This window comes from Paroedura picta, chromosome 8, assembly GCF_049243985.1.
Source record: "Paroedura picta isolate Pp20150507F chromosome 8, Ppicta_v3.0, whole genome shotgun sequence".
NCBI classification, from domain to species: Eukaryota; Metazoa; Chordata; class Lepidosauria; order Squamata; family Gekkonidae; genus Paroedura; species Paroedura picta.
In genome coordinates, this window is record NC_135376.1 from 58,377,652 (window position 1) to 58,389,550 (window position 11,899).

The following is an 11,899-nucleotide window of genomic DNA, read 5'->3' on the forward strand; positions in this document are numbered from 1 at the left end:
TGCCTTTCCACTCTGCGCCACAAGAGGCTCTATACAAAAATTAGACTAATGCAAATTCAATTTATCTGATGTTAAGTGTACTATTAGTGCTAAACAGGCTACCTGAATGGGAAAAGTGGGATAGATATATTTTAAATTAATAAGCTAAACAATCCCCACAAAATGCACAGGATCAACCTAGTGCAAAACTGCTGTCTAAGGAACAGTCTGATGAACACAGCAGAACAAAGAGTATTTAACTATTATGGATCTGTATTAGCTCCATTGTCAATATTTTTCAGCACATTGTTCCAAGATTACATGGATTTACAAGAAATTTTCAAACTTTGGCCTGTCATCTAGTAACATAATTTTTAGTAAATGTGGATTCTAAAAAATTGCACCCCAGAATATTTAGTACAGTGGGTACAGAAATGTACTGGAAATGCAGGACTATTATTTATCTTCTAATCAGTTAAGAATAATTTGTTCATCTTTTGTCATCTAGCTGTCTATAGGTTTCATTTTAAAAGAGAGCACTAAATTTCTATATTTAATAACCTCCTCAGGGCTTTTTTTTTTTTTTAAATGTGTTGGGTTACATATTTAGATGGAACTACAGCACCCTCTTGTGTCCCTACACAGAAAAGCTTCACTTAAGATTTGTACATATATATTATACACAAAGTAAAATCCTAATGAAAAAACTTGAAAGCAAAATAACACTTTTAAAAGTCAGGAATGAATATCAAAGCCTTTTCCACTGCGACCATCCACCATTTATCCTATCTGTAACATTAGACTTTGCTTTGAAAGTTAACACTGCAAAAATAACCAGGGCTCTCCACTTATCTATATTATATATTAATACCTCTAACTTGTGCACAGCATCAGGAGGCAAGGTGCTAAAAACGAAGTCTTCAACTGATTTTGTCTGGTTTGCTTTAGACTTCGACTTCTGAGCTGCTTCTTGAAGTGCATGGTTCCCTGTCTGGCTCTGAAGTAATTTCTGCAATTTCTGTTCCTTCCTTATGTCCTTGGCCTTACGACAAGGTGGTTTGCTCAAATCTGCTCCTTTGCCTAAAATGACAACATACATGCATTCAGTGGGAAATTACACGAAGGCAAAAATATTGTAAGCAAAAGCTAAATCAGTTTCTGATCATATTTTTTCTTCATCTGGTTACTGAAAAGGCGCTCAGCACTTGTCTTTTTCCTTTAAGAATTTCTAGCATCTTCTCATTCAGGTGGTCTCTGGGGGTCAACTGGAGACTCTTTTGCCATCATAGGAGACCACAATCGGCCAACTGGCATTCTCCCTCATCACCCACTACTTCTCCCCTGCTAAATTCCAGGGTGGAACAAAATGCCTCCTGTGGTTCCGGGCTCCAAAGCCCGTAAGTAATGACAAAAAAGAAAATCCCATGTAATAGTCGATATAATAAAGTCTATGTCTTTGCTTGAAGAATCTTATATATTTATTTTATTCATAATAAAAACCAAGACTGTTTGCTTGAACAATCTTTGGTTTTATTAGAAAAGAAACTGCTGACGATTCAACCAACCAGTCTTCCTTGATACAATTAAACTTCACCATGGTCCAAAACCTTTGCAATCAATAACTTTCAGAGACTGCAGATCCTCAGTGTTCCAAAAGGCGTTCCCATGTGATCAAAGTAATACAATTTTTCTATTAAAACCAAAGAGTCTCCAAGCAAACAGTCTTAGTTTTTATAAGACTCTTCAAGCAAATCATAAAAACGAAAGTTCTACATAGACTTTATTATATTGACTCTGGTCCATTACATGGGATTTTCTTTTTGTGTGACTGCAAAGCCCAGCTAAAGTCATTTCACCACCCTCAACTAAGATTAGGAAGGGGGTGGGGGGAGAGGAAAGACCAAAACTAAAAGGCTTCAAGCAGGGAGCTGCTTGCTGAAGCAGTTTCGTAACAACCTGTCTGCTTGCCTTACAAAGCCAAACTGAGAACCACAGAAGCCCCTCCTGCTGGATTTAGGAAAAATCTCACAACCCCACCTGGGTATTTTCCCAACAGTTTTGATTACCACACCCTTAGAATCATTTGTGAATGTAGGCACTAATCTTGATTATCAGGCTTCCACATCATAAACCTGGGGATGTTAGCCCATGGGTCAGGACCTTCACATGGGCTGCAGAGCCCCACTAGCTGGGTTGCAAGCCTCTACAAAGCAACCTTTTTCCCATTGCTTTTTAAATGGTTTACTGATAGTGTTCAAACACTGAAAGTAAGGATACCTCCTCACATATATGCTGAGATAGATAGCTGGCCAATGAAGTGATGACACTCAATTACAGAACTGATGTCTTTTTGGTAAAGCTCAGAACTTTTCTTTCTCTCCCCCCCCCCCCATCACCCTGCAGAGCCTGGCCACCCCTAACGCTCAATCTTCCAGTGCTCCATTCATGCTTGCAGCACGAAACTCTCTCCACAAGCAAGGTTATTGTGACTGTGATTTCACCTGCATGTAATTTAAAACATCTCATGTTTCACTCCCTGTTTCTGGACCCCTGTTATCAACTACCTGGCTTAGGAGGTGTATGACCAACTTTAGCTGGATCCAATGGCTTGCTCAAATCTTTCTCATTACAGGACTGAGTGTGCCCAGCATTTGTCTTTCCCATGATTTCTCCTTTTACTTCTTCCTCTTCACTCTCCACCTTTTCGGTGTAAGTACAGAGAGGTTCTAGTTCAGACCGGCTGGTGTCTGGTTGACTTTTCAACAAAAAATTGCATGCAGTATCTTCAGTGTGGGAATCCATGGGTTCCACTGTAAAGAATAATAAGAATGATCTGTTAACAGCCACCACACCATGACACAATGTGATTATTTTATATGAAATGAAATCTCTCTAAACTATTGCTACAGCACAAGAAATACAGGTGCTCCTTGAATGCTAGTTTTATCCCTCTTGTCACTTTTAACTTGATTTTAAAAAGCAATTTGGAATGGATAGCAACATTGGTTTGTGTATGCGAAGTAACCTTCTACATTGGTTTGTGTGTTCAGTTCCTCATGTCACATGAGAAAGATCCAGGGTGCATTTGGGTATATGTGAAAGACATTTGCCAGATCTAAACAACTATCCACATTAAATAAAATTAATGGATATATTCAAGCCATATTTTTCTGAAATAAAATGTTTAAAATGTACCCTGTGAACATTAATAAAATAGCAGGTTATGGACCTTAAAATAAGGACAGGGGGAGGAGATTGCATGAGAACCTTGTGTGTTGAATTTAGTTGTCATCACTATCTCTCACAGGTATTGTGCACAACCAGGCACATGTTAAAATAGATGAACACTGCACCCAAACAAGTGAATTCCATAATTTCAAAGTACAACAAAATAACAATATCATCAGGAACGGGAGAAATTTAAGCATGACCAAGTATGTCCACATCAGACAAATTTATTATTTGGACTGGAGTGTAATATAAACTACATGAATATTGGAGATTATTATTCATTATATCAGCACCAACATCAGTATTCTGTATTCTCTTGACTGATCTATAACGGCAACAAATAGACTGATTGAACATTCTGTTTTGTTTGGCAAGTGTTAAATTTACAAATCAAGTTTGCACATTCTGCATTGTTCCCTTTTTTCTGTATACTCAGGAGCTCCTAATAATCAAGACATGGCTGTTACCTGTTAAATTATTCTTTTACCAGAATACTGCACTATGAATCTGAATTTGGCATTCATCAGTTAACAAACAGCTATTACCTTTTATAATTTACACACTAGTAACCTCCCCTTGAAAAACACCTACTGCAGAGCACAATGCTCACTCATTTTCAGAGGACATTTTTTACCTTCGCTTTTTGTTTTAGAAGTTTCTCCTTGAGTTAGGAATTTCAGCATCTTCTTTAGAACCTTCTTATGTGATTTAGAAGGCTGGAAGTGCAAAATCCGGCATCTAACAAAAAAAAATATATATGGTTAGGTGTCCCCCAATTAATAAAGTACATGAAATATAAAACTGATTTGCACTGTATTATTCAAGATCATATTTTAATTTTTTTTTGGCTTTTTAAAGGGTGGGGGTGATCCATTTAGGTGTACAGATCTGTTTGAATATGGGAAGCGATTCACTGCTCACACAGAGACCTTTGGAAAAAGTGCACCAACTCATTCACCAGCAAAATTGAATCCAGTGGCATCTTTAAGTCCAACAAAGCTTAATTCTAGGTGTAAAGTTTCATGTTCATGCACACTGAAAAAGACTTCCTCATAACTTATATACAAGTAGAGATGGGAGTGGCTAGTTACCAGAAGTTGCTAGTTAGACTCAAGATGCATAAGAGACAGAGAGATAAGTATAGTAAAATTTGAATTAAAGCAGTTGGTAAGGCCTATGAATAGCAGCAAATTAGTATTCAAATAAAACATTTAATAAATAGATGTGAGAATGAAGTTTGAGTCCAATGGCATGTTAAGACAAACAAAGTTTAATTCTGAGTATAAGGGAAAACTCAGTGACTCAGCACGTGTAATGAGACAAGAACACAGTATCCCAACTTTGGTTGGTTGGTAGACGCACCAGCCCAGCTCTTTCCCCGCCCACGAAGCAGCCAACCTGGGGCGGGGAGATCCTGGGGAGGGAGAGGAGGAGACTGTTTCGTGGCCGGCGTCAGAGCTGGCCCAGCTCTTTCCCCAGCCAGGAAGCAGGAAAGCTGGCCTGGGAGGGGGCGGGGAGAGCTTGGGGAGGGGGGGAGCCAGCTTTGCAGCTGGGGAAAGAGCTGGATCCAGCTACTTCCCCAGCTGCAAAGCCGGGAAGCTGCCCCGGGAGGGAGCGGGGAGAGCCCTCTTAACGCCCGCTGTTTTTCAAGTTCAGCAGGCTTAGCTAGTAGTTTATAATACCACTACTACAGTTACTAGTAGTTACTAATACTACTACAGTAACTTTCATAATGTCTAATATAAACCCATAGGGAGGTCGGCTTAGGTTCAGATCATGTGTAGGAGAATATCTGGAGGACCAGTGGATGTTATTAGGTTGGACTGCCTCTATCAAATGTCTGGTGAAGGAGCTCCCTTTTACAGACCCTGAGGAGCTCATTCCACCAGGTGGGGGTCAGGACAGAGAAAGCTATGGCCCTGGTTGAGGACCGACGTGCTTCTTTGGGGCCAGGGATCACCAGCCAGTTGGAATTGGTGGATTGTAAGGTTCTCTTGGGAGGCAGTCTCTCACATACACTGGGCCCAGTGGTCTTTAAGGTGGTCTTTAAGGTGATTACCAAGACCTTAAGCCTGATCCGGAATTCAATTGGGAGCCAGTAAAGTTCTTGGACTGCTGGCCAGATATGTGCCCTCCATGGTGCATTTGAGAGGATCCTGGCCACAAAATTTTGGACCAGTTGTAGTTTCTGGATCAGGTTTAAGGGCAGGCCTGCATACAGCAAGTTGCAGAAGTCACTGTGGGTAGATGTTCTGTGGCCAAATAGGGTGCTAGTAGCTTGGCTTGTCACAGATGGTAGGAAGCCTGCCGTGCTACTTTTGTGACCTGAACCTCCATGGAAAGGGATGCCTCGAGGATCCGATTTCTGGCAGAGTGAGGTGCTGTTAGTGCACTCCATCCAAGTTGGGTACGCACCCTTCCTTGTTTTGGTAGGTTCAGAGCCGAATTTGGCTGGTCAATCGATCAATGCCCTTTTTCTAAATACTTAGGCATTATCTTTCAGGCCTCCCTGTCCTGTCAGGCTCATTTAAAAGCTACTCTAGCATCTACCCACCAAACAACTGGTGCTATCCTGAAGTTTTTCTCCTCCAGAGGAGGACAACTTGTGGTACCGTCAATAAAGGCCTTTTTAGACAAGGTAATCCCCCCGTTATGGTATGGGGTGGAGATTTGGGGGTGGAATCAAAAGGCTCTAACTCAGTTGGACATTATCCAAAACACTTTTATCAGAAAAATCTTACAACATTCACAGGGCATTCCAGCAGCACATTTAAGAACCAAGGTTGGACTCCCTTTAGTCTCTATGAGGGCCCATCTAAGGCTCCTGGGTTTTTACATCAAACTGGTCAATGCATCTGAAACCCAGCTGGCTAAACATGGACACTAGTTCTACTCAAAGGATAACTATTGGATCAAGGTTATGACCCCAGTCTTGCAACTGTATGCTTTACCCTCTTTAAAGGTAAAGGTATCCCCTGTGCAAGCACCGAGTCATGTCTGACCCTTGGGGTGACGCCCTCTAGTGTTTTCATGATTTTAACAGTGCATTCTTCCCAAGTTAACTAATTTCAACTAATTTAAAAGGGTGTAATTCAGTTTAGGACAGCATTGTCAGTTGGTCAGTTTATCTGAGACTTTGGTTAGCAGTTCTACTTTGAGGTGAAAGTGGTACTGTAAAAAAGCTAAGTCTTTTACAACATGAAATCTTGTTGTGAACATTTACAATTCAAAGAGGTATAAATAAAGGGTAATTGTTTTCTTCAGCAGTGCATATTACTTATTGTATGTAACATATAATTAAATTATCTCCACATTTTTATAGGGCCTTGTTTTAAAATCATTGTCATCTAGCTCTAGTTTCTAATTCAATTTCCCCTTCTCCATTGTAGTCATTATACCTGATAATCTTTGTTGGCAATTGTCCCCTACAATTGCTGTGGGAAGGCAATGTTATTCCACAATTAGCACCTCCCACACATACAACCATAAAACCAAATCCACTGATTTTAAAAGAAATAAAATGAATAGAATCATTTCCATTAAATGTACAGCTTAGTAATTTCATGTACATTACACAGAATTAAGATGAATTTTATTGTATGTGCAGAGAATTCTTACTCTTTAAAACTACTGGATGATCACCATTTGTTTCCCTATGGCTCATTATGCACGGTGAGGATAGCGTGCATTCGGGGTGGAATGGTGGCGACTAAAATCACCGATAACGCACAGAGCCGGCTGCAACCGGCCGCAGATTCGGTGCATGCCGCCAAAAAAGCCGTATTAGCGAAACGCGGAAGAAAGCGCAGCTTCTGGGTGACCGTGGCGCAACCAGGAACGGCGCCGGGGTTGCCGCGTGCATAATCGGTTACTCTGGGTTTTGCCGCCGTTGCGTCCCGTCCCGTGCATAAGCGGTTTGCTTCGCTTCTTCCCCTTCTGCGTTTTCCATGTGACCCAAAATCGCCGTTTCAGTGGCTGTGCATAATGGGCCTAACAGCTGCACAGTGTCTATTAGCCTGAAATACAGCTGCATTAATCACCTTTCCCACATCCAGTAATATACATGGCAGAGAAGACACTTGATGAACAGGATAACACAGTCTTACCTTATGGTATACTGAGGACAACATGTCTGATTCATAATAGGCTTGTAAATGTATTTTCCACTCCTGAAAGAATATGTTTAAAACATATTTTACAAATTCTTAAAACAGTGTTACCTGAAGCACATTTATTAATAGCTAACTCTAGCTAATCAACTAAAATATTCAATCTCCAAATTAAATATACCCTTATTCATAGTCATAATTATATACAATCATATACCAGACTTTTAGCACTGTCATAAATGCCCCTACACAGAAGTTCTAAAAACTTTAACTGAAATTTAGTTCTTATTAGAACTATTTTGGATTGTAGCTAGAAGCCTAAAACCTAAATACAATAATGTGGAGAAGTTCCACTGTACAGACTGTTTCCAAACATCAGTTAATGATGCTGAGCACTAGCAGTTCTAATCTATAACAGATATAGAAACACTTATTTTTAGTTTTAACTGTAAATCAAACACTTTATGATAAACCAGTGTGTCTGATGAAAAATTTCAAGAAAGAATACATGATTCATGAATGTGAGCACTTCCTGAGAATTATAAGAGCTAAACAGGGCAGGAAAAGAACAGCAAAAGACTTCATACTTATTTATCTACTGCTAGTCAAAAGATCATCTGCTTCCATAAAAGGCCAAGTTAAAGTTCCCTTACAGAGCCCGCAATTCTCTAAAAGGCTAAATTAAACTCTGAGTGTGTGAGCAAGATAGAGAGCTGACTTACAGTGACCCCACAGGGTTTTCAAGACAGAGGTGATTAGCCATGGCCTTCCTTTATAAGGTTTTCCTTGATGGTCTCCCATCCAAATAACAGTCCAGCTCAGCTTTTAAGACCAGGCTTGTCAGGCAAAGCAATCCCAATTCTTCCGCTCAAGAGTTAATGCGTATCATGTCTAACTGGTTCCATTTTGCAAGGGTTGCTAGTTGGATCCTGCCAGCCTACAGGCCTGTTATCATCTTCAGGACCAAAGCATGGAATAGACTAATTAGCTCTAAGTAAGAACTGATGAGCCATAGTACAGAAGTAGAGAATGAGAGGGGTGAGGTCATTCTAACTGGGGCATGTTTTGATTGGTTCACTGCCATCACCTGACTCAGTAGGCCAGCATATATAACTGGCCTAAGAAGTCTATGACCAAAGACACCTGAGCTGAGGTTTGTATTTGAATGAAAGTAAAGTTGTGCCTTCTGATGCAGTGTTCATTGTATGAGGCAGTTAAGCTAGCATTTATTATTTTATGAGCTACCTGATGTTAGAGACTCATGTTACCCATTAAAATATATTGATAAACTGATATTTCTAAATTTCTTCTAATAAACTACATTTGTATTTTTACAGAAGTCTATTATTTGCACACACTTGCCTACGTAACCCATGGCATACAGCTTTGGATCCCTTAACAGAGCTATACTATACCATTCTCCATCCCAAATTAAACATTATGCTTAAGCTAAAAAACTAAGAACAAGCCACAGAATCACATACTTCCTCTCTTTGCAATCCATCCCTAAAGCAAAAATTCCCCCACCGACTTTCACTGTAGTCAAAGGCTGAAATAAATACAGAAAATAACTGTGCAGGAGCAAAGTCAGATTTCTCAATTGGAGCTTGAAATGAAGAGCCCATGCCTCTAAACAATGCTGAACTACCATATATATTCAACTCAGATTTTTATAAACTTTCCAGGACATGATGAACCACAATGTTTGAAATACCAGAGGATAGAAATTAATTTGTCTCAAATTTAGAATTGTGGTTCAAGGACTCACTGGTAGAGCATGTGTAAATCATTTAGATCTTGAATTAAAAACCAAAACAAGTCAAGACTTCAGGAAACTACTGCTTGCTGGAGTAGATAAAAGAGTTACAGGAATCAGTTGATTTAGGATAAGGCAGGTTCTTATAGTCTAAGCATACATATGTGGCAGTATCAGCTTTGAAATCTGGTAAAATACTATGGCATTTAAATATTGACATTTTAACCCTTGTTCATTGAATTGACTTAAACTGATGCCGTTCAGAAGACTTATTCTTGATTTACCTTCGCCATCCTCTGTCTATAAGATCTTGATAATCTTGAACAGTCATAGAATGTGCCCACATACCTGGAAAAGCATTCATACAAGACAATGAAATAAATCTCCGTTTTAAATAACAAGGTCAAAGCAGTCACTATGGAAACCTGCTGTTATAAAACACTAAAGCACTTCTTCAAAACAAGAGTGTTAGGAACTGCTATTAAAAACGTATTAAACCTCAAATCTTTCTTAACCATACATTAAAACCGGACCCTCAATATATTTCTCGACATTTATCTGATTGACTGTTTTTCCCACACATGTGTAAAAACTAAACAATAACCAGGCCCACCCATTAGATATACATGGCTAACGGGCAGGTTTAGAGTCTGGGTTAAATGACAGATCCCCACATGGCAAAGCTTTATCCTATTTTTTGGAATCTTTGTGAACTTCAGCACTAGATCTGCTTCCAATACTTACATGTGACTTGCCTCCTGGCACTGAGAAGAGAAGCTGGATAGCCAGAGAAGATCACTCAGCAATTGTTTCTTTAATACTAGTGGGTCAGAATGCACCCCCACCCCTCCTCTCTTCCTTCCCCCAGCTAGACCTCTGCCTAGTCAGTCCTTGCTGAACAGCCACCAACACCACCATTTCCTACCACGGACTCTATTCATGGCATTACACCATCTGCCCAGGGACAGCATAGGAGCTCCTTCCGGGTTCAGTAAACCAAACAAGTCCTGAAAATTGGGGAGGGGGCGGGCGGGCGTGATATGCTTGCTTATATCTGGAAAAAAATTGTTTTTAATAAAACAGCTCTCCAATGTTTGAATCTGATATATCACAAATTAGAATCTAATCTAATTTGTTAGGATCAGATACTCGTGATGGGCTTCGCTACATCACGCTATTAAAATACAAGGTGTTCCAGGAATAGAACAGGCAAGTTGCCGGGTCTGGCTTGCCTCTAGCTAGCTCCAACTCCACGGCTCCGCAACAAGTAAAGTGTCCTCAGCCCTTCAAACCTGCCTGACGTTGAACAGAGCCACACCCCATCCTGGAGCCGGCTACGCGGAGGGCATGTTTGGTCCACAGCGCCTGGCAAATGCCCGGCCGAGAGCGCCAATGACATGCCCGCCGCCCTTTGACTACTTCCCAGAGCCCGACCGTCCAGCTTCCTCCCCAGCGCACTGGTGCAACAACAGTCACCCAAACCTCCGTCCTCCAACCCAGCGCGACCCCCACCGTAAGAGAAATTGCCCGCATTGTTCTTGCAGTAGCCGCAGCGGTAGCCGTCTTCGCCCCCGAAATACTCCACGATGCTAGGGGAGCTTCCCCCGACCGCCGCCATCTTACGGCGCCCCACCGGCAGCAGCCTTAAGGGACCCTTTAGGGGCTCCCGGAAGAAGCCGCAGCAGCCGCAGCCGCCATCTTAGCAAAGGGCAAAAGTCTGGGCGGCGTAACGACGGCGCTCCAGTTTCACGACGCTCGTTCCTGGTCTAGGGCTGTGGACCGGAGCACTCTCCCTTTGCAGGGAGGGGGCGGTGGAGAGGCACGGGAGGCAATGCTGCCGCTTGCACGCGGCCTCGGAGTGCTTTAAGTGCGGAAAGCACAACACTAATGAAAGGAGGCTCCCCCAAATCGGAGATCCCGGTGTGTTCTGGTGCAAGGGCCAAAGTCCGGCGGCGCCTGAAGGGATCGCGTCTATCACGAGCTGAGCTGCGTTTTGATAACAGGGTGAATGGAAAGCCTCGGGACAGGCAGAAGTGCCACTGGTTTGATTTCCAGGATTCGTTTGGACTTACAGCGTTCCGCACGCATCCTGTCCTCTACCTGCCCCTGCTCCAAGTTTGTGTGTGGCGAGATTAGTCCAAGATTTAATTGATACAGCATTTAATAATGGGGGGGGGGGGGTTGCTTGTGTTAATCGGTTGCAGCAAAGCCATACCGGAGCGGTGTGGCGCCTTAAAGGTTAACAGCATTATATTCCGGAATACGTGTCTGGAGCGCCCTCCCTCAGGTCCCGGTTGTCAGTTTGCCAAATGTCTGCCCGCAATGCAACGTTGGAGGGCACCCTTGTAGCCCAATAAAAGCCAGCCGCTGTTGCTGTCTGGCCAGCTGACTGCCGAATAAACAAATCAAAAACGTTCTTCATACATAAACTGCATATAACATACTGCACTTTATACCACAGCAGATGTACGCTGATTTAAATAAATATTGAACATGTGTTTTGAAGTCCCTTTTCGTTTTCTGGCTGAAGATGTACTTCTTTTTAATTTTGCTACTAATTCTCGCTGCCAACTCTGGGTTAGGAAATTCCTGAAGATTTGGGGGCAAAGTCTGGGGAAGACAGGATTGGGGGGGGGAGACTTCAGCGGGGTATAACCCCATAGAGTTCGCCCACCAAAGCAGCCTTTTTACCCAGGGAAACTGGTCTCTAGCCTAAGGAGTAGCAACAATTCCAGCTGGCCAGGTCCCACTTGGAGGTCAGCACCCCTGCATCTAACTGCATTTTTTTTCTTGGCATGGATTTATTAATTTCCATACTGTCTCC

At 41.9% G+C, this 11,899-nt stretch overlaps 1 protein-coding gene across 12 annotated transcripts in view; it reads right to left on the reverse strand.

Annotated features, from left to right (window-relative positions):
• Positions 1 to 11,899, reverse strand: part of ATE1 (arginyltransferase 1) — a 72,667-nt gene that overhangs the window by 59,449 nt on the left and 1,319 nt on the right. For 3 of the 12 annotated variants that reach the window (XM_077349982.1, XM_077349983.1, XM_077349975.1), the window contains exons 2-6: positions 9,360 to 9,423; positions 7,317 to 7,379; positions 3,845 to 3,948; positions 2,544 to 2,789; positions 851 to 1,059 (exon numbers count right to left, since the gene is read on the reverse strand). In XM_077349982.1, the coding sequence (XP_077206097.1) occupies positions 851 to 1,059; positions 2,544 to 2,789; positions 3,845 to 3,948; positions 7,317 to 7,379; positions 9,360 to 9,423 (686 nt within the window). Of the gene's footprint in view, positions 1 to 850; positions 1,060 to 2,543; positions 2,790 to 3,844; positions 3,949 to 7,316; positions 7,380 to 8,041; positions 8,275 to 9,359; positions 9,424 to 9,819; positions 10,076 to 10,587; positions 11,002 to 11,899 lie in introns of those variants that run through there. The other 9 variants (XR_013233612.1, XR_013233611.1, XM_077349981.1 and 6 more) reach the window with 7 other exon arrangements.